Genomic DNA, 21,764 nt, shown 5'->3' with positions numbered 1-21,764 from the left:
AATTGTATTTAAAAGTGCAACCAATAAAATATTCTCAAGTCGACTGGATACGTACGTCTCCAGAATTTATAAGCGGGTTACCATGGAGATGTGAACGAAGGGAACATGAAGATGCAGAATGAAGGACCAACGGCTTCATATTTCTCAATTCGAATTGTTGGGTGATAAAGAAAAGCCCCCTTTTTTCTGAAACATTTCAAAATGTCCTTTATTATAAAACTTTGAAACATTTTGAGTGATTCATCCATCATATTTTCTGCTGATTTACTTACGCAGCCATCAAGCCGAATCGTTTCCCATCTGCACGATTCCGTCAAAAATCCGTTAATTAGAGGGTTGGCAATAAAATGGCTTGACAGATGTCACACACCATTTTAGAAGCTTTCTTTGTCTCACTGACTGTCTGACTGCCCTCTGCTTCCTATCGTTATTGTTGCACAACATCTGCCACTCCACAAAGCTAAGCGTTTTCTATCATTTTTTCCCGCAAATTCTAAATTTATTTTCTGATGATTTTGAAATTTGAAACTCAATAAATCAATGTACAGTTTATTCCTACTTTTGGCAATTTTGGGATGCATTAAAAAGGTAAGTGAATAGGGTGAAGTGGGGGAAGTGATAATCAAATTCACAAGTTTCTCTCTGGCATGATGTATGAAATGTCATCCCAAGGATGACGGTAGAGTCCTTGTTTGAGTCGTGATTGGTCCAAATAATGTCCGATGAATCCGATGGAGCGACCGAGCACAAACATTCCATTCAGAGCACCTATCTCGATAACTTCTTGAGCTTCAGCTGTTGTGAACATCCCACTGTTGCGCAAGATGTCGACGAAGATGATGGCAATAGCTCCATCAACATTTAGAATGAGGTTTGGCTTCTTGGCAGTGGTGATCTTCTCAACTTCCAGAGCATAATCGAGAAGTGGTGTTTCTTGAGCAAACTCCTTTTTGTTCAAAGCAAATCTCTTGAGAATCTCGACACGCTTATCAGGGTTATTGATCTGAAATTATTTCATCAATTATCAAAAAACTGTATTTTCTTGAAACTCACGCTCTTGACACGATGGCCGATACCCATAATATGAGTTCCACGTTTGCGCATTTCTCCGACAAACTGATTTGGAGACCACCCTTGATCGAAAGCCTCAGAGAATTGACGAGCAGCTCCATCGAGAGCACCTCCGAATCGGTCACCGATGGTGAGGAGTCCAGATGTGAGAGAAGATATCAAGTCCTTTCCAGCGCGAGCACAGACGATAGTATTATGAGCACCAGAAACTGCTGGTCCGTGATCAGCAGTGAGCATCAAACAGATCTCTATGAACTTGTTGGCATGTGGAGGGAGACGTTTCTGAAAAAGGAAAATATACAAGGCAAATTAGATTTTTTTTTGAACCTGGAACCACAGCAAGCCTAGAACTCCACCGATTCCCATATCCGACTCGAGGACTTTGGTGATTGGGACGCCAGCATAGTTCAATTCTTCTCCGCGTTCGTCACAAATAGAGGTCATGAAGGAAGCTGGTTTGCGAATAAGCCCGAGTTCCCGAGCCCAGGCATAGTCCATTGGAACTGCAGGTGGTGGAACTTCCGGCTGTGGAACGATGATTTCAAGTCGAAGCAATTCTTCATAAGTCTGACGAATCTTGTTTCCGAGGTCGTCAAACGAATCTGGAACCAAAGCACCAGCAGTACGAAGAGCTGTATTTTTGCATGCAGCAGTTTCTCCTTGTCCATTTGCAGAAGCTCCAGCATGACCGAACTGAACTTCTGAAGTAATGTGATCTGCACATGTTCCAATGCACCAAGCAATGAGAGGCTTCGTGATTTTCTTTTCTTTCAATAGCTCGACAATACGATATTCTTCTATACCTCCAACTTCTCCAAGGAGGACAATCATCTTAACACGATCATCGTGTTGATATCTCATAACGTGGTCGGTGTACGTACTTCCTGGATAGCGATCCCCTCCGATAGCAATTCCTTCGTAAACTCCGTTGGTATTCTGTGAAATAATGTTGTTGAGCTCGTTCGACATTCCTCCTGAGCGGGACACGTAAGCGACACTTCCAGGACGATAAAGTTTCGAAGCAAGAATATTATCCATCATTCCTCCGGTATTTCCGATCTTGAAACATCCTGGCTTGATTCCTCCAACAGTAGCAGGACCAATTAAGGTAACACCCTTATCTTCAGCAATTTTAAGCAATTTTCTTGTTTGATTTTCTGGAACTCCTTCGGCAATAATTGCGATAACCTTGATTTGTGTAAATTGAAGAGCCTCCAGAACAGTTTCAAAAACTGAACGCATCGACGCGAACGTGACCATGACAGTGGCATCTGGATGACTCGCGAAAGCTTTTGCCATAGATTTGTAAGCAGGAATAAGGATTTCTTTCTGTCCGAAATAATACTTTTGCTTGTTGTCTCCAGTGAACGGATAGGTTGAAGCGACGACTGATGGGGAGTGTCTTCTGCAAACAAAATCGAAATCAAGCATTCCTTGAATAGCTTTGTGTTGTTGTCCCCAAATGATAGCCTTTGTGTCGTTCTCGAACAAGCTTTGATGAAGAGGGTGCCTCTTGGCGAGAGGATGTTCGATTGTGGAAGTGTTCGGAGCTGGAGATGCTGGAGGACGTTCCGTGCCTGCAGTCTGAAAACAAAAACTAAATTATTTCCTATGAATAATTAGAACATACGTTTCTTTCTGGGCTCAACAAAAATTGTCCGGTGGTTTGAGGAGCCGTCGGGACTGTTGGCATTGGCTTCAATCCGAGCGCAGCTCCGACAATTGCAGTCATATGAGTTTCCGGTCCAAATACATAAATCGGAATTTCTAGTTTTGTGGCAGCATCCTTGACACGTCGCAGTCCTTCTTGGTAGTTCGGACCACCACGTCGAACGTAGATGGAAACATTATGTTCCTTGAGCTTATCAATGAAAGTTTCGAACGCACGAACGATTCCTCCGAATGTTTTTGCGACATTTGTGAAGTTAGCAATGGATCCACCAATGATGAGAACCTTACCATCAGGACGTGGAGCACCTTCTGTCATGACGGATAAAATAGTCTTGGCGTACTCGTAAGTTTGAGCTTCCGATGGATCTCCAGAATATTCTCCGTAGTTAGCAAGTTCAGATGATCCTCCAAGATCACAAACAGTATCGGTAAACACAACTGATGCTCCTCCACCAGCCACCATGGTCCATACGCGTCCCTTTCTGTTAAGAATAGTCAGCTTCAAAGATGCTCCAGTCTTCGCATCCATATCAGAAATGTATTGCTCCTCCGAAGTCAAATCACGTCCAAATGGTGCCGGGAACTCCAGAGTCGGAGCGATTCGTGCAGAAGCATTCCGACCGCTCCATTTATCCGAGCACAGAAAACTGGCAGTCTCGTCAAGCTTTGCAGCCAAGTCCAAAATATGAATCTTGCCATTGGTGAGAACAAACGGATTGATCTCCAAGTATGTGAAGTGAAGAGCTTTGTAGGCTTCGTATAAGCTGCGAACGAACTTTCGGATATCATCCTTATCACTACATGGCCCGAGAAGCACGCCTAGTTCTCTCTCCGAAATTGACATAGCATTGTCATCAAGTTGAACTGGAACATGGACTGATCTGGCCTGAAAATATGAAAATTTTTGAGAAATAATTACCTACTACAAACCTTTTCCTCGACGTCTCCAATATCAACTCCTCCCTGCTCATAGAACATAATAACATCGCGACAGCGTTCGCTGTAGATCGCGATGTACATTTCTTCATTTTCAGTATGAGCACAAAACGGCTCAACAATAAACGTGTGCAATCTTCCCTCCGTTTGGCCAACTTTCACATAACTGTTTGCCGTCTTGCCGAACCAAGCTTCCAGCTCTTTAGGAGACCCAATCTTAACAAGACCGAGCTTTCCACGACGCTTGATAAGCTGATCCGGCTTGATAACACCCTTGTTGTCTTGTGCAAGCCATTCGTACTTGGCGGCGACGTCAGAAAACTTATCTCCGGCCTTCACGTGAAAAGCATGTGGGGCACTGACAATTCCGGTCGACTCGAAATATTTGTACAAAACCTGCAATTGTTTTTGTAAATCAATCGAATAAAAAATAAAGCTTCATACCTCTTTTCCTGAGAGTTCGCTGACAGCTTTAGCCGACATATCAGTATGGGTGTAATAACCTGAAAATGGACAGTGTTTAATGGAAAACCGGCAAAGTCACGGATATATTGCGTAACAGACGGATGAAATAGAAGAGAAACAGATAGAAATCATTCGAAAAAAGGAGGATTGTGATGCAAGACGACACGCGGTGGCCTACAAAACAGAAAAAGTGCGCTCCTTGTAGCGGCGGAGGCGCTCGAGATCGAGATCAAACCGAATTTATACATATGAGAAAAAGATTTATCGAAAAAGTAGAGAAAAAGAACACTCTCTGGCGTTGACATTTGCATTTTTATTCAAATTCAATATATTTCACTTGTTGACAAGCCGAATAGGGAAAAAACGGTTGAGAAATTATTTGAAACTTGATTTCAGAAATTATTAAATAAATAAAGAAGAAAATCTATAGAATAGCTTCGAGGGAAGATTGTTTTAATTTAAGGTTTTCTATATTCTGAAATTTCAAAAAAAAAAAAAGTTTTAAAACATTTTCCGACGGCTCTGCAGTCACCATTACGACATATTGCAGAAACTACGGTATCCAATACAGTAAGCTTCTAAAGAGACCCGAAGAACTCGGGGGATGTCCAACTGGGGGGATTACTAACTCGGGGGATTGGCCCCGCCCACAGAACCGTGGCTTGCAATACGCCCATTTCTGCAACTGCCGCACGGTTTTAAAACTGTATTTTTATCAATAGAGCGAGGATTAACAAGAAAAAATGATTTTAAAACCGTGCGGCAGTTGCAGAAATGGGCGTATTGCAAGCCACGGTTCTGTGGGCGGGGCAAATCCCCCGAGTTGGTAATCCCCCCAATTGGACATCCCCCGAGTTCTTCGGGTCTCCTTCTGAAGCTTGAAAGAAGCTTCCCTTAGTGAAACTACAATTTGAAAAAACTGAAAATCAACCTACATCTAGCTAATACATTTTAGACCCCAAATATTTACGCACATGCATCAAAAATACATCATAATTTCGCGCAACTTTGGCTAGGCAGTTTAAAGGCGCAAACTGACTGTTTCTAGTGGGTCTCGCCACGATCTCAGTCATAGTGGTTTCTTCAAGTGCCAAATTTTACAAGTTTGTTAATTTGATGTTTAAAAATCCAGGATTAATTATCGAATGGGCGATAAAGGGGAAATACTGCTGAAAATTGCAGACTTTCCAGAAATCCAATGTCTAGGGACATATGTCCTCTTTTCTTTTTGTAATGTCTCGAAGCCGAAACGAGGAGAAACTCTTTATACATAACTTGTACAATACGAAATGGATATATAATAATTGGAGTTCCAATACTACGAATTTCTTGTCACCGGGGTCATGTACTTGTTTCCCACATTTTCATTTCGAATAAACAAAAAAGAACAGAAACAAAACAATTCTAACTTTTGTTTTACTAATCCACTAATCCTCAAAACATTTCATAGTTGCGGAATCGTTTTGGTTTGCTCCTCCGCGGGCTCTCCGAATACTTACTCGCATAAGTTTCCTGTTTTGCTCATGTCCTTGAGCACACGTATTTATTTCTATGTGAATGTGCATACGGGCGGTCCTAAAGATGAGGAATAAGTAGGCATTGTAATTTGAGCTAAAGAAGAAGAAGAAGAAGTCTAGCTCTCTATTCGAACGCCATTTACTTGAAAGTCAAAGTACTTCTAACTTCAAGACCTCTCAAACTTCTATGATGTATTAGCATATATTTTAGGTTTGATATACAAATAAGTAATATCTAAACCTACCAATTTAATTAGGGCTTCCGGGTGGAAGGTCTGTGAAAATGAAATTAAACCTAATTCATCTAATCCGAAGCCCACCACCGATGCGCTTTTGTGCATATATTCAAAGAATAGGTTTAACACTTTACGGCAACGTGTGTTTTAGGATTTTTAGATAAAATATTTTACATGAATTTTTGCAAAGGTAAAAATTTCTGTCTTACGTAGTGATGGGTTGTCGCAAAGTTAACTAATCTGTTAATTGCATCAATTAATTTGTGAAAAAATTGGAATGTATTAAATTGAAGATTCTAAGTTGCTCGGAAATAGAACGTATTACCTAGTACCAAGTTTTTCCTCGAATGCACAATACTGTATTATTTTGCCAAGTAAAAAATCTCGAAAAAGTCTTTTTTGCTATGAAAACTTCTGTATTCATTTTCTCCAAATATTTCCTTCAACGTCACTTCTTTTTTCTTATTGTTTACCGTGTTCGATACATTTCCGCGCATTCTTCCCACCTAATCCCACATGCTCATTGCTTTTTGCGCCATGTGTTCTCTTTTCCATCACCTCCTCCTCAATTCATTTTCCTTCTGTGTGCACTAATTGCCCTTCTACAATAACACACTTCTCCTTCTCCACCATCTCTAGCCATTTGGTCATCCTTTGACACATTAACACGATTGAATATTTATGTTTGAGATTCTTTCCCTCCCTTCTCTTCTGCCATTCAATTTTCCTTTCTATTGTTTTGTTTTTCGAGATTTGTGAGGACACTTATGAAAATATGCGGATCAAGTTTCCGGAACTGTTTAGATGCCATTTCCAAGGCCAATATTATACTTCCGTAACTAATGCATTTAATTTATTCACTTCTATATTTATTGGGCAGAATTTCTAGTTATATATTTGTTTTTTTTTGTCATTTCTGAGTTTTGAGAGGTACTTTAATTTTCAGTCTTGCATCCAGCCTATTTTTTCAATTTTTTTTTACAAAGAATTCATTAAAAAATTGGCAATTTGCCAAAATTGGTATTTTGAATGAAAATATTGTTTTCTGTAAGTATTTCAACTTTTTGACTCCTTTTGAGCATATTTTGACAAAACCCCCCACTGAAGTTTCTTCACCATTTGTTGAGTGACCCTGCAGAGTACGGACAGTACTAAATGTTTTTTCTAAACAACTACAAATGGGATTCATAATTCAAAATCTTTCTACGATTCATGCTACTTACGAAATTCATGTGATGTCAGAGTGTACCATCTCGGCTTGAAATCTGAATTCAAAAATCTTATTTTTGATTTTTTGTGCTACTCATTCACAGCTTCCCTCGTCCTAAAACTTGAACATGATAAATATGACTAGGAAATCTGCAGGAAACACTGAGTATATCTAGAACCTTCTCTCATTTTCCTTTCACTTTCTAATTTTCCCGGTCCTTTCCGCCCATCTATCTCTTCCAAAATGTGCACCATGCACAACCACAGATGAAAATCCGTTTAGCGCGGGAGAAAAGGAGAAGCCTTTTCGAATACTTTTCTGGGTGGCCTTCCCATTTTCTCTTTCAAAATTTCTTCCAGTAAAATCTCATAAAGGGATTACTGTACTATTGAAAGTGACAACTATGTATAAACTAATCCCTTGAAAATCATGACATTTTGATCTTTTGATGAGAGTCTACTTTAGAGTCAAGGGGATCCTTTTTTCAACGAACTTTGCTTGTAGTTCAAAAAACGCTGTCATCAATATTCTGTTGCTTCTTTGACTCTTTTCTACTTTTACAAAACATCTTCTTCTCTGCCTCACACGAACTTCTCCTTCTTCACCACAATTTTATTGCATTTTGACACGGAATGCACATTTATTCCCTTCTATCAATTGTAAACAAAATCGAATTTTTTGAGCAGAAAATTGCAACACTTCTTAAAAATGCCTTTGAGTTGTTTTGTGTTTTCGTTTTTTGAAAAGCACCGGAAGAAAACACGAAAATGCGTTGTCGGAGGTCAAATTGAATTGTTGCTTTGTTGTTGGAAGTGCACGTACATTGTGGTGGTCCGAAAAGTTTTCTCGTCTATTTTTTGATGCTTCACAGGGCTTTATAGTTTTAAAGTTTTTTTTTTGAAATTCAGATATGTATCTTTTCATTTTTTGATGATCCATGATACGCAAAGTAAAGGTTTTCAAAAACTTGAAAAAAAATAATACCATCATTTTTTGACTGTTGACCATTCCCTACTTATGATGTTTAGTCGCAAAAGCTCAAAATCTAAAAAGCCAAAAGGGTCTGAAAGTGGCCTATATTCACTATCAAAAAATTGAGTACATACATAATGTAGTGCAACTTCAACAGTGACATCAATTTCAAATCGATCACAGAATTCTAGCATAGTTTAAAAACCGGTGCCTCGAAGTAACCGGTGCATCGAAGAATATGCAAATCAACGTTTCGGCAGCTGATGTTTATGATAAAACTGTTATTCCTGCACACAGTGTCGACAAAATATAGTCATCATTTTGTAGTCAATTTCTTCCTACAATATATATCTAGAGAATTTCAAACTTGAGCAAATTTTTCTAGACAAGAAAACGGACTTTTTTGTGTACCCACTCCTATTTTTTTAATGAAAAAAAACTGAAAAAACTGAAAAAACTATAAAACCTAAAATTAGACTAATTTCCTATAAATAGTACTCGAAGACTAGGAATATTGTTAATACAACTCCATTTCTCATCAAATGACACTTATCCATCTCCTATCGGTCATTTTTCTTTGGTTCGTTCTAAAACCTTCCGGTGGTCTCTTCCAACCTTCTTCTCGTTAATGATCTTCTTCTTGTTTCCGTTGCCTCAAAGCTCCAGAACTGCCCTCTTCAATGCCTTTTCTCCATCTTTTTTCCCTTTACTTCGTCTTCTTCCATTGCCTCTCCCGGCTTCACAAAATTAATTTCTTGCGCTCATCGTCCTCTTCCCACCGCCCGTCTTCGTCCTTCCGTCTGACGTCCCGTCTTTGGAAGACTCGTCAAACTGGTAGCAAAGAGCTCATGAGCTCTCCATCCGTTTCTCATTTTACTTTGTGATAGAAGAGGGGCGTGGGTACACCAAAAAAAGATGTGTTTTTGAATCATGTTGCGAAATTTGTTCGTTATCTGATTACGGCTGCAAGAGGAAGAAAACCAACATCGAAAGGCCGTGAGGTCCAATGGGTCTTTTTGTTGACGAGAGGATTCCTCTGTTTTCTTTTTTGGTATAGATTTCTTACCTAGATGAACAATTTACGTCCTACTGTATTTGTAATAGAAAATATAACATGGATTTCTATGTTTTTTTAAGTTTGAAAAATCATAAAATAAGTAACCAAAAGTGTATTTGAGACTTCAAGCATAGTCTGCTCAAGCTGTTATTTGAATCTCTTAAAGTCTTAAATTCAGAAAGAGATATCAAAGTTAGGGGAAAATAAATTTGAATTTGAATTATTCCAAATTTAGATATTTTTAAATGTTTTTATTCTCGTTCAATTTAATGTGCATTCAATTTGTATTGCCGTAAATATTGTAAGGATGAGCCAGCCATCCATATTTTCGAAAAAAGTGGGATCTTTGTTTAATTGCCAATTGGTCTGGGTATAAAAAAGCGTTATATGTGGTTTTTTGTTCAGAATTTCATAAAAATAATATGGGTAAAACTTTCCAAAAATTCAAACCATAGGTATGACCAAGGAAAGTGTAGGCACGTAGGCGTAGGTCTCCTTGTGGGTATCGTAAATTGAAAATATAAAGAATAGGTAGATTATTTTTTTTGAAAAAAAACGCTTTGAATTTTTCCAAATTGAGAACTATCCAACTTTTTAAATATTCCCAAAATCTCAAGTATAAACAATCTTCCTCAAAACTTTCTTATCGTCATTCATCTGAAATCTCGAGTGATGGAACATTGTGCAATAGATTTGTTGAGGAGATACATACAAGAAGACACAAATTATGCAAGTGGTTTGTGTTGTAGAAAGAGACGAATTGAAGAAAATGGGGAGCATGAGAGGGAAAGAGAGGCCCCCGGATTGCACCACCAGACCTCCCAAAATCGCGCAATTTGATGCTAATACATAGCTTTTGAAAATTGGTGGTGGGGGCGGAGGACATTGGTCAAGAGATGGACATCGTATTTTATTACCACAACTATTCACAACTCATTCTTTCTTTTCATTTTACTTTATTTTTTCTTATACTTTTTACAAGAAAAAATGACAAAGAAATTCGAACTGACATAAGAGAGTCATCATTTTTGACAACTCTTTTTTCTTCTATTTCCGTTATTTTTTTCTAAATCGGCTTCTTCATCTCTCTTGAACAATTATTTCGCTGCTCTTTTCTCGGTCTCTCCCCCACTAAAAACTCTATTTTGTTTATTTCGTCTCACTCTTTTTTTTGTTAAAATTATGATTTTTTGAAGGAATGAGCGACTCAAGCGCATCCCCATTACGCTCACCAGAGGATGAGGAGCTACTCGCAAAATCATCGAGAATACGATTATGGGTTACAAAGAGAATGAAAGAGGTGAGTGATTGTTTGGTAGGGAAAATGTATGTTAATCTGATTATAAAGTTGAAAAAAAAAGGAAAATCGAGTGACTACCAACGTTCAGTTCAATCTCTATTTTTTCAAGATAAACTTCTCATGAGGACTTGTTTCTATCCTTAGAAAATCGTTTCAAAAATGTGTTATATTTGTTAACAAATTTTTGGATATTTGCCGTTTCATTTTTGATAAAAATCGATCTTGAAGTAATTAAAAATTGAGCCCAACACGGTTTTTTTTATTTTCGTCCCTATAACTCTCTGTTTATTTATGATCTTTTGCTCTCTTTCAGCACTTAAAGGGTTACTCCACCTCTGCAAATTGCGGTAAAACGTGTTTTTGATAATTTGACGACAGATTTTCTACATGAAATAAATTACAAAATTATTGTGATTTCAAACTCTGAAAACCACGCCTTCTAGAGTTCAAAAAAGGACATACTGCCTACTAGTGTTTAGGTCAGACAATAATAAAATTTCATTAAAAAATTAGTGAATAGTACAGCCACTCTAAAACTTTTGAGACTTAGAAATATGGTATAGCATTCCTTTCAATTCGATTTTTATAGTTTCCAAAATCATTAAAAAATATAACATTGATACCTAAATATCATTGAATACTTACTTCTCATTGTTACATTTGTTTTTTAGAATGGGAAAGGTACAAAAACAGGGATGTGCAGTGGTCAACAAGTAGTCATATTAAATGAACAATATTAGTCCTTATTAGTTATTCCGTGTGTATGCCAACTCATTTTGTGTTCTCTCCTCTCCTCTTCTACACCTATTCAAATGATAATCTATATACGTGTGTTCGCCCTGTTCATTTAACATTCGGAAACATTTTCCTGGTAGTTGTGCTTTTAGTTTAGTTTTTAAAAAAATGTTAAGAAAAATTTTGAATTTCCGGATTAGCCCAGCATATTTTGCGTCCTAGAAAAAACAGAAAACGCGGGAAGTGTAGCTAACCTTTCTAAAAATGGGATTTTACAGACCTGATAACTTACGATAGACTTTAAAACTTTCTAACAACTTCAAAACGACTGAGATGCCAAATATAGAATTAAACTTTTGTTAGAAAACTATCTTTATTATTTTCAAATCTAGTATACATCCTAACCATGTGTTCCCTTTTTCATTCAATCTGTTTTTTTCTTCAAACAATACTTGCTCCCACCAAATCTGCACTAACGACATAACACATTTTGAGTCCAAAAATTATGAGCATGAGCACAAACATTGTAGATGCCAACATGTTGGTTCCCCCAAGATATCAGGTTACCTTCCTGACAACATTTCTTGACGTCTCCCTTCCGACATCGTTTTCTTCTTGTTCTTCTTCATCCGGTGGTCCAACCCAGTCTGAATACCTTTTTTCTTCTACAAATTCTTACTTTTCTGGGTAGTTGACTCCGAGAGTTTGGAAGAAGACAAAGCTTTGAAATTTGCATAATGAATGAGTGACGGCTGGTTGATTTTTGAGTTTAGAACGAAGAATAGAGCACTCTGAACCTCTGACTGAATTCCCTTGAGTTTGAGTTTTCGAACGGGAAGAAGCCCATTTGTTAACTGCGTTGAGTCTTTCTACTTTTAAGAATTTCTGCTTTCAAATGGAGTAGATATTCTGAGAATATTGAACAATTTTAGAGAACAGAATTTTGAGAATAGTTACTATTTTCAGAAACTGCTTAATATTTATTTTAGATAATTTTGTTTAAAAAGGATCTATCCATTTTGCTTTCTCAGTTTCAAGAATTTACCTGCTAATTTAGTTTTTCACATTCAAATTTTTGGCGCCTTGATACCACCCACAAAGTATCATTGTTCGTTGTGAAATGTCCTCCAAAAACCTACACTCTGATTCCACATTAATCTTCATTGACACCTTGTTCCATGATCACTAATGAATATTTCGTACTACACAATTTTCTATTCATCCACTAATTCCTTGGATCCGCTTTTGCTGCTACTCGGAGATGATTACGGTTATTAAATGAGAAGCTAAACAGTTGTAAATGATGGAAGAAACTGGTTTAGTCCAGTACTAGTACATCTTTAACTCACTCGTATAGTTGTTTCTCTTCATTCTCACTCGTTTGTAATTCTGAATTTTCAATTTGGAAATTTATTTTTCTATGGTGGGTGAGGCATTTTGTGTGTGTTTGAATACAGGATGAGAAGTTCATTTTTCTGTTGTTTCACGTCATTTCAGAGTAAACGATTTGGTTTTATAGGTATTAAAAACACTTTTAACCAGACTTATTTCCAAATATGATAACATCTGTGCTGAAGCAGTTCAATATCCACACCTATTATTTATTGAAATTGAGAATAGCTGTCTTCTTCATAAACTTAACGATTTAAAAATTAAAGGAATAGTCGGAATTTTTTTTGAACAGTTTCAAATTTTATGACCTTCAGCAGAAATCAGTTCCATTTGTTTCAAAACTTTGAACTTGGTTTTCTATTGAAGTATTAAAGAATCTTGAGAGCTTTTACACGTGTTCAAATATTTTTTTTCAATGTTTTTCCTTTTCTCTCTCGCTTCGTTTTTTTGTTTGAAAAATCGTTTTTTAAAGTTGTTTCCAAAACCTTTAAATTTAAAAATTGACAAATTTCCGCAATTTATCATTTGGAACCAAACGGATCAGCAAAAAAAAATTTAGAACTACTATTCGAAATGCATGCATTTGTGTGCCAGGCTTCCCAAATTCACAAGTATACGCCACCACAAATCTCTCTTTTTTGGGCTTTTCCGTCCCGTTTTACGCTGTCCTATGGCATGTCAGTAAACCTCGGTAGTGCAGCTCGTTTTGGAAACTCTAGAAGACGTCGTATATACTCCTTCTCAACCACTTCAATCAAAAGTGTGTTCGTTTTCACTGTGAAATCATCTCAGATTTCTTTAAAATTTTCATCACTTTTTCCTCAATTTTCTTTACTTTCGTATTTTACTCCAATTTAATAGAATCTTCGAGTTGCGCAGCTCCAAGTACCCAACTTGCCCATAAAACTGTGAGTAGTGGAGTCTGAGAGCCTGGCACACATCTGCTGAACACCTTTTCACAAAATGGGAGAAAGTGTCTACAACAGGTGCTTTTTTTCACTCGGGTTCACTTTCATTTTCACCACTTTTCCATTTTATTTTTGAAACTGTACAGTAGGTGGGAATAAGGAAAAAAGAAAAAAAATTGGGAAAATTCCGTAGAAATTCGGATTTGTCTCCGCCTCATTAATCAAATTTTTGTTGCCGTTTCATTCGTCACAACGTCGAAAAACGACTTCAGATTTAGAAGGGTGTTCTTTCTCATTCTTCAAACGTGTTCCATTTGCAGTTGGCTTTTAGACCTATTTCACTTGAACATTTTTTTCAAAAAAATAGGGTAGAAGCTTTATGAAAAAGTTTTAATTCATATTTGTACATTTGATCAGAAATAAAATCAAGAACGCTGTTGTGATGTTGTAGAATCATTTTAAAAAATCTGAAATAACCCCGAAGTTGATAGTTTAAAAGATGAAGTACCAATGGGCTTAAAAATTAAATTTAAAACAATTTTAAAATGGTTTTTTGTGGTTTCCAGTCACAGTGAGATTCTTTTTGCAATTTCCGTAGATTTGAACCTTCACGATGTTCTAGATGAAAAAACGAAATTTTACAATTCGCGGAAACTTCCTTTGAACGACTTCCAAAATAGTGAGTTGTGTAAAAGTTGCCAACTGTCACTTTTTGACTGTAAATTTTTTTATAAAATTGAATTGTTTAACTGTAGTCTTTGGTCAGTAACTTTGAGGAGTTTCCCCACTGGCACTACTCAATTTCTTCAAAATACCATTGAGAGGTTCCAGAACTGTTTTAACACACTATTTTTCGTTGCAATCTATTCCTATTTCAGTTTTCTTTGCTTTTTCACAACTTTCTAACACCTTATCAAATGCTATTTTATCATTGACAATCTGTCAATTAAGTGCGATAACATCTGTTTCCGGTGTGACGTGATTCTGTCTCCACTCTATGAATCCAATTACTTTCTCATCTAAATCTCGTTTCTCGCGCACTTTCAAGTGTTCTCCTCCTCCTTCTTCTTCCTTCACTCATCCGTCATATTCAATACTCTTATTCTCATTAATTTCGCAATTACTATGCAGTTGTGAATATAGGCTTCTTCCATGGCGAAGCTCTTCTCTCTGTTTGCAACGTCCGATCATTTTGCTCTCTTTTTCGTTTTCTTATGCATTTCAAATAGAGTAGCGTAGTCTCAAACATCTCTAGAGAGATGAAATGCAACATTTTATTGGTTCCGAAAACGGCTAGCACTGCTTTTTTCCTTTTCTTTTTTGGTCAACTTGTTTTGCAAAAAGCCAAATTTGTAGAGTGCTCATAAACCATTTTTCTAGGGTTTTCAGAAATTTTGACTACAGTTGTCATTTTGTGAAAAATTGCAAAGAAGTGCAAAACAATGTGTTTATTGCTGGCTTTTTTGGTTCATCTGTGAGCCAAAATTTTGTTTTTTTTTTGCACCACCTGTTTGAAAAGAATTGAAGTGCCAGTGCCAGTAGGAGTTTATCAATATAATATTTAATGAACAAAGAAAAATACGGTAGAATGACACTGGAACTCAATTCGGTGTTATTACTGTGTGACAAGACTGCCTAGCCCTCCAACCAAGAATTTGACCACATGATAGCTTGTGCAGACTTGAAGCTTACATTTCTACTATCTTTGAAATTTATTAGAAAAGCAGTTACTACAAAAGTACCAGACAGTTATGTTTACAGTGCCAGCTACCGAAATCGGTTAGAGCCAAGTTCTACAACTTTTTTGAACGATTTCCTCGATGTACTCACAATCCTCCGCTATAAAACTCTGTCATAAGAAATTGAAACATCCATTCTCCCAACGTCTTCCAACATTATAAATTAGTATTAATTACGACTTTTTTCGATACGGTGGTCCTCTCTCTTGTCTCATACTACTTCTTCCAATTTTCCATTTCAAGGCAGAATTCACCATCAATTCAATTTGTCAATTTATATGTTCTCTGCGTCTTCGGTTTTTTTGTTGGTTCTTTTTCTTTTAACTCGACCTACTCTCTTCTAATTCGGAACCCGCTTCCCTCATTTTTCATGCCATGCGGCTTCTTTCTGCGGAAACGACCTCCTCTTCTTTTTCTGCCGGGGGATCACATCCGTACGCAACGACTACTACCAGGCACGCCCACTTTTTGCTGCTACTAATTACGATAAAACACGCTAAACAACATTTTGGGTATGTAAATGTGTCCCTGTGAATATGGAGATTCCCCTTGTTTCATCTTCATTTTCTCATATTTTTCATCTCTTCTTTTTCGAAATATTTGTATGGTGTCGGGAGATGAGATGACGAGAAAAAAGGAAAATACGAAGGAAAAGAGGAAGATATAAAAATTTTCGTCGCGGCCATTCTAGATGTGTTTATGTATTTTTTCGCCATTTCCTGTCCCACCATCCTGTCTGATTTTGAACGAAACCTACTCACTTGGTCTTTTTCTTTTGCTTTTGTTCTACAAAATTTGATAAGAGTTGGTAGGCGAGAAGTGATGCTTACTCGGAAAAACTGGAAGGAAATTTTAGTCAATTTTATAGCCAACTTTTCAGCATAGTCAATTAATTTAAAATAACTGTTGAAAGTTTTGAAAGCAGCTAAAACAAGCTGAATGTACCAAGACTCTGCCTAACAGTAGGCTTCAATCAGGCAGGCGTAACTTGTCTTAAAAGCGTTACTGTGAATTTTTTCTTGACACAGCTCGGGTGATAATTTTTTCTCTGACAGTGAGGTGGAATTCGATAGCCTAAATTTGAAATAAAAATTCCGATTAATTCAGAATTTGAACATTTTTTTTTCTTTTTTCACTTTCTTCCATGGGGTTATGACTGATTTTTTGAGAATTTTTGAAACTTGTTGTGACATCACATCATTAATGTTTTTTGTGGTTTAAGATCTTTTCCAGTTTGCTTGCTTCACTAAAATATTTAAAAGTACTCTAGAATTGCCATTACTATACAAAGTACCTCGAATGCTCATTCTTCTTCGTTTCTCGAAAAAAAATCTCGAAGCTTAAATCAAAAATTCTTTTCCGTTCTTCCATCACTATAATCCCTGAATCTTGCGGTTGGCGTCAAAAATTGAAAAAAAAAACCAAAAAAGAAAAGGAATGTTAGCTGTTTCTAGAGAGCTCAATACTCTTCGTGTCCGATACTTCTCCTATTCCTTCTCTCACTCTAAACTTTGGGCATCTTGACAAATGGTTTTCCCCTTGCTCCCAAGACCTCCGACTCCCTTGTGCCAGAGCCCAGCCACCACTACCACATTTTTCGTCAATCATCCGTTTTTCTGTGTGGGCATTCCACGGATAGCCTTCAACAACTAAACAGAGTTTCAAAAAATATCAAAGAGAACGAGACATTCGCACCTGCTTGATAATTAATTGACCACTCGCGACCTCTTTTTCTACTATTTCCTATTCACTTTGATTCATCTTCTCATTGTGTTTTTTCAGCTCGAGGATCAAAACGAACGACTTCGGGCTCAAAACTTGCGGTGTACTACACAACTTCAAATGCTCCGTAGTTTTACGGAAAAGTCGAGAAAGATCAAGGCAGAAATGGAGATGAGCAGAAGTATCACAGTGAGTTTTTCATACAAACATGGTTTTCACAAAGAATCAAAGTCATTTAAATTCTCAAACTTTCAATAAAATATCAAAAATTTAACTGTGTTCCGGCGCTTACATTTTCGTGATACCTTATTTTGAACATCAACATTCAATTGTTAACTTATGGAATTTATTGTAATTTTTGCATTTGTACAGTTACAATTTTATGAAGACGTTTTCTTGCTGAACTTACCACATAAAAAAGTTAAAAACACTGTAAAAATGTTATCGGTTTCACTAATTCAACCAAATTCATATTAGATTTTCATACATTTCAAGACTAATTTCTTAAAATCTATTTTCAGGGCACTTTGCCAGTACTTCGGGATGAAAATCGAACTTCAGATGATAGTGGACTGACTTCAGACGACGCAGATCGAAAACAAATGAGTGTCAGTATATCTGAATGTACTCCACGAGTTCAAAGAAAAGCTGGTATGTCGTCATTATTGCCTGAAAACAAAGCAGGAACATATTTCAACGCTTTCTTCATTTCAGCTCGAACAATGTTGAAAAACACGTCTCAAGGGTCTTCCACGTCCGAATCTTCGCCTTGTGAGGATGAAGCTAAACCGATGCCGTTGCCGAGAAGAATACATCCAACTGCAGTGAGTCTTTTATTCTTTTAGTGACTTTGTGTGTAGTGATTTTTTTTCAAGACCTAGACAAAACGCTAAACATTCTCATAAAATATCGGAAATGTGGCCAAATAGTCAAAAATAAAAAGTTGAAAAAGTTGAAAAACAAACGCCATAAAAATTTCAGACAGAGCGGGATAGCTTAAACTCCTATGCGGAAGATTACGAGTATGACATTGAAGAATCCTCATTTGAACGACATGAAGAACAAGTTAGAAATGAAAATGAAAAATATGTGGACTATGTGAATCTTCATGAATTCGTTGCTATCAAAGATGATAAAGTTGTCTATTCGGAAATTGTGAAGCATAGATCTACGGAGAAAGAGTATCTTCCAGCACTTCCATCACACCAGCCAAGACAATGGGAGAATCGATTAATACAAGCCGCTGAAAAGTGTCTGTCTGTAATTGATGGTGCAGATTCTGAAGGAACATCGACTGGACCATCTGTGTCACCATATCATGTTTCGGATGTTTCAAGGATTTCATCAAATAACCGAACTGAATCACCTGGATCTAGAAAATCATCGAAACTATCTCGAAACTCTTCCCCGCGTGTTCCATCACATCATTCTTATGAAGATGGAGCTGCATATGCAATCAGAGATTTATGTTTAGGAAGTGATTATTATCTTCCACCAGATGCTTCATCAAGATGTTCCGGTGGTACTCCAACATCTCGAACATCTTTAATACCGTCTAGGGAGACAATGGAAAAATCTGGATACTGGACACAACTGACAGATAGTCGAATAAAATCCCTGAAAAGAAGATATGTGGTATTTAAAAATGGACAAATCAGTTTTTATAGAGTGAGTTCTTAAATTATGACTTCTAAATTCAATTCCCATTTTAGAAACATAACAATCGAGACGAGGAACCTGCATCAAAAATCAGTATATCAGATATTCGATCTGTCACAAAACTTGAGCAACAAGGAGCAGCTTATGCCTTTCAATTGATAACTTCTACAGACAAAATGAATTTTATGACAGAAAGTGAAAGAACTACTCATGATTGGGTCACGATACTTTCGGCTGCAATTAAAGGTATGTAGAGAAAAGGGAACATTTTTTAGCAATAAAATCCCATGAACAAACAAAATTTATAAAAAATGGGTAATTTATCTGAAAAAAATACTAAAGATTATTCCAAAAACTATTTGTCAGCAGACAATTTCTAATTGACTTTTTTGATTTTCAAATTTGATTTATATGCTGAAATGTAGCCACAACCCAAGATACCGCTTGCTCAATATAAATATTCCAGCAACAACCCTACGTGAAATGGCAAGTCGAGTTACTCCAATAGATGCTTCAATAAGTGGCTGGTTAACACGTGTCAAATGTGGACTCTCGAAGAAAGTGTTCGCTGCTCTTGTTAATCAAAAACTGATGTTCTTCAAAAACTCAAATGATCTTGTTCCAAATGGATTTTTGTGTCTACAAGGCGCCCAAATTAGTGAGAAACACAATGGAACGGAAGAATATTCAGGAAGTAGCGATGAACAACTGGAAACAACCAAAGAACATCCCAATCAAAGAAAAAATAATGACAGTTTATGTGTTCAAATTGCAAACGAAGATCCTGTTTATTTGATATTAAGAACTTCTGAAGATAAGGAAAAGTGGTTATACTACCTGAAATCTGCAAGCGGGACCGCGGCACTATGTGGTACACCATTTGAGATTTTGGTTCAGAGAATGATGGCTGAAAATGTGGCAAACGGTATGATTTTTCATAATGAAGACCGACTATTCAAAACAATGATTTCAGATTCCCCACTATGGAAAGATCTTTTGTTCGCATCCGGCGAAGAAATTCCAAAAGACACAATGACTTCCGTAGATCATAGTGATCGGAAAAAAACGCTCGAGATCGCTAGAGCTTGCCAACTATTTGTGTCAGTTTTGATGCGAGCACAAGCCACCCAATACCATATTGATCTTGCACAAAACATACTCTCAACTGCAGTTCAACAGGAATATCTGAGGAATGAAGTTTATTCTCAACTTATAAAAATGACAAGTGGAAGTATGCCTTTTGGACTTCAAGGATGGAAGTTGTTGGCTTTGACGATTCCATTGTTTCTTCCAAAGCAGTACTCTCTACTTTGGTTGCTGAAGAGGCATATTTCTCGCTGGGTGGATCTTCCGTGAGTTTTTCTTCTAATTTCAAACTTTTACAATTTATTTCAATTTTGAAAACTTCAAAACAAGTATTCTGAAAATTATGGGTAGAAATAAGATGAATTTTAGGAAGCTAGTTTTAATTATTTTTAAATTTAGATGCACTTTTTCACTAAAATGGTGGAACCTACAAATATCGTTCGAATTTTATATTGAATAACAAATAATAATTTTCAGAAACGAATCCGATGAAACTCGAATGGCCATTTTCTGTGAAAGTGCATTGGACAGATGTCTTCGTGTTGGAGGTAGACAGGAAGGTCCCAGTCGATTGGAAGTTACATCTGTTCTAACAAGAGATGTGACCCGTACAAAATTTCCCCATTCAATCTCTGTAAAGCTTCCGAATTCCGAATATCAAATTGTTGAGTTTGATGGTTCAACTGAAATTGGTCAGTGTCTTTCTTCACTTTGCCTGAAACTTGGAATGCGTCCTGCTCTTCTATCTGGATATGCTCTTTATATGAACGACCCAATGACTCATAGCTTATTACTTCTCAAAGGAAAACAAAAGCTATGTGATGCATTGTCAACATGGGAAACACGATCAAGAGATGCTCAAAGGGGAAGAGTTATATCTGATTGTGCAGCAGCATTGTCACTTCGAATGAGACATTATTGGGGCCATTTGGCACTGACAGAAACTCCAATTGAACGACAATTTTTGGTATGGAGAGCATCAGAGGAGATTGTTAATGGAAGAATTCCATTGAGCAATCAACTTTGTGAGAGTTTAGCAGCATTATATGCACAAATGGTATTCGGAGATGCAAATCAGTCATTATCGGATCAACAATTTGAGTTCATAAGTCAACGATTTTATCCCTCAAAGATGTTGGATGTGGCTTGTATAAAAAGTTTGAGGTTCGTGCCATCGGTAAACAAATGTATTAAGCCGCAATACATCACGTGATGTTGTAATGTTCAAGATTCAATCTTATAATTGTAAAAAATATAATTTTTTTTCTTCTCCAAAGAAACATGAATTATCGTTATTTTACGAATACCAAAAAACAATATTATTCTGCATAAGAATAAATTTACAACGATTAAATAAAACAGCTTCAGCTTTAAAGCGACAACCAAATAATTTTCAGACTCCAAATCAATTCAAACTGGAGTGAACTTATCGGAATGAGTGAAAATGAATGTGTCCGTGTTATTCTTCAAGTTCTCGGAAAATGGCCTCTATTTGGATCAGATCTTCACGAAGCTTCAATGAGAACAGACAACGAGAGGAAAATATATTTGGCTCTTAATGACCACTCGGTCAGTCTTTTGGATAGGAGACATTTTGTAAGTATTTTTGCCCATTTATTCTTAAATTTTAACTTTCCACTTTCTAGGACGTCATCCGCACAATACCCTACAGTAGTCTTTCAACATTTGGTCAATTTCAACAAGACTTCATGCTTACAATAATACGGCCTCTAACACCAGGATCTCATCCAGATGAAGCTCCAAAAGAACGGCTCACATTTTCAATGCAAAAGAATGAAATCGAACAACTGACACTTCATCTCGCAGAATACATCAGATGCCAGAAACTTGTTTGGAAAGTTTCTAAATAATTTATTATTACATTTCAAAAATGTTTCTTTTTTTGTTGTTTAAAATTATATTTCAACCAAAAATTCACTTTTTTCTTGAGTGCTCTTTTCCTGATACGGTGGTACAATCATTTGTGGTTCTGTTCTATCTTTATTTAATATTTATTTCATTTAATGGCTTTTCGTTATTATAACAATTTTTAATTTTAATAATAAACGATTTAAGAAAAAAATATTT

The 21,764-nt window shown here is 36.7% G+C and overlaps 2 protein-coding genes and 6 non-coding genes across 9 annotated transcripts; 2 read left to right on the top strand and 6 right to left on the bottom strand.

Moving 5' to 3' along the window:
- Positions 1-536: 536 nt before the first annotated feature.
- On the bottom strand, positions 537-4,181 carry acly-2 (ATP-citrate synthase). Its single transcript, NM_073866.6, has 6 exons — positions 4,123-4,181; positions 3,673-4,074; positions 2,702-3,628; positions 1,399-2,655; positions 1,054-1,353; positions 537-1,003 (listed from the first exon to the last, which is right to left on the bottom strand). The coding sequence occupies exons 1-6, from the start codon at positions 4,159-4,161 to the stop codon at positions 629-631; spliced, it is 3,300 nt and encodes a 1,099-aa protein (NP_506267.1). The 5' UTR covers positions 4,162-4,181; the 3' UTR covers positions 537-628.
- Positions 4,182-6,361: 2,180 nt separating this feature from the next.
- Positions 6,362-6,498, bottom strand: B0365.8. Its single transcript, NR_069855.1, has one exon. It is a non-coding gene; the product is annotated as an Unclassified non-coding RNA B0365.8 (non-coding RNA).
- Positions 6,499-7,363: 865 nt separating this feature from the next.
- On the top strand, positions 7,364-7,493 carry VB0365.2. The gene has a single exon (NR_069854.1). It is a non-coding gene; the product is annotated as an Unclassified non-coding RNA VB0365.2 (non-coding RNA).
- VB0365.1 lies at positions 7,364-7,580 on the bottom strand. The gene has a single exon (NR_069853.1). It is a non-coding gene; the product is annotated as an Unclassified non-coding RNA VB0365.1 (non-coding RNA).
- Positions 7,581-10,331: 2,751 nt separating this feature from the next.
- max-1 (PH domain-containing protein) lies at positions 10,332-21,755 on the top strand (the record flags this gene model as incomplete). Of its 2 annotated transcripts, none has more annotated exons than NM_001392634.1 (11): positions 10,332-10,435; positions 16,992-17,120; positions 17,453-17,582; positions 17,646-17,755; positions 17,913-18,599; positions 18,644-18,836; positions 19,057-19,515; positions 19,564-19,942; positions 20,154-20,840; positions 21,074-21,272; positions 21,323-21,755. In NM_001392634.1, the coding sequence occupies 9 exons, from the start codon at positions 17,534-17,536 to the stop codon at positions 21,545-21,547; spliced, it is 2,988 nt and encodes a 995-aa protein (NP_001379161.1). The 2 variants fall into 2 exon arrangements, with proteins under 2 accessions (NP_001379161.1, NP_001367137.1); NM_001380794.1 differs by having other exon boundaries at positions 10,334-10,435; positions 21,323-21,547.
- Positions 13,297-13,568, bottom strand: C34B4.13. The gene has a single exon (NR_069852.1). It is a non-coding gene; the product is annotated as an Unclassified non-coding RNA C34B4.13 (non-coding RNA).
- On the bottom strand, positions 13,714-13,861 carry C34B4.10. The gene has a single exon (NR_069851.1). It is a non-coding gene; the product is annotated as an Unclassified non-coding RNA C34B4.10 (non-coding RNA).
- On the bottom strand, positions 14,599-14,813 carry C34B4.12. Its single transcript, NR_069850.1, has one exon. It is a non-coding gene; the product is annotated as an Unclassified non-coding RNA C34B4.12 (non-coding RNA).
- Positions 21,756-21,764: the final 9 nt, after the last annotated feature.

This window comes from Caenorhabditis elegans, chromosome V, assembly GCF_000002985.6.
Source record: "Caenorhabditis elegans chromosome V".
NCBI classification, from domain to species: domain Eukaryota; kingdom Metazoa; phylum Nematoda; class Chromadorea; order Rhabditida; family Rhabditidae; genus Caenorhabditis; species Caenorhabditis elegans.
The sequence above is the reverse complement of the archived record's forward strand: the minus strand, read 5'-3'. Positions and strand labels throughout refer to the sequence as shown.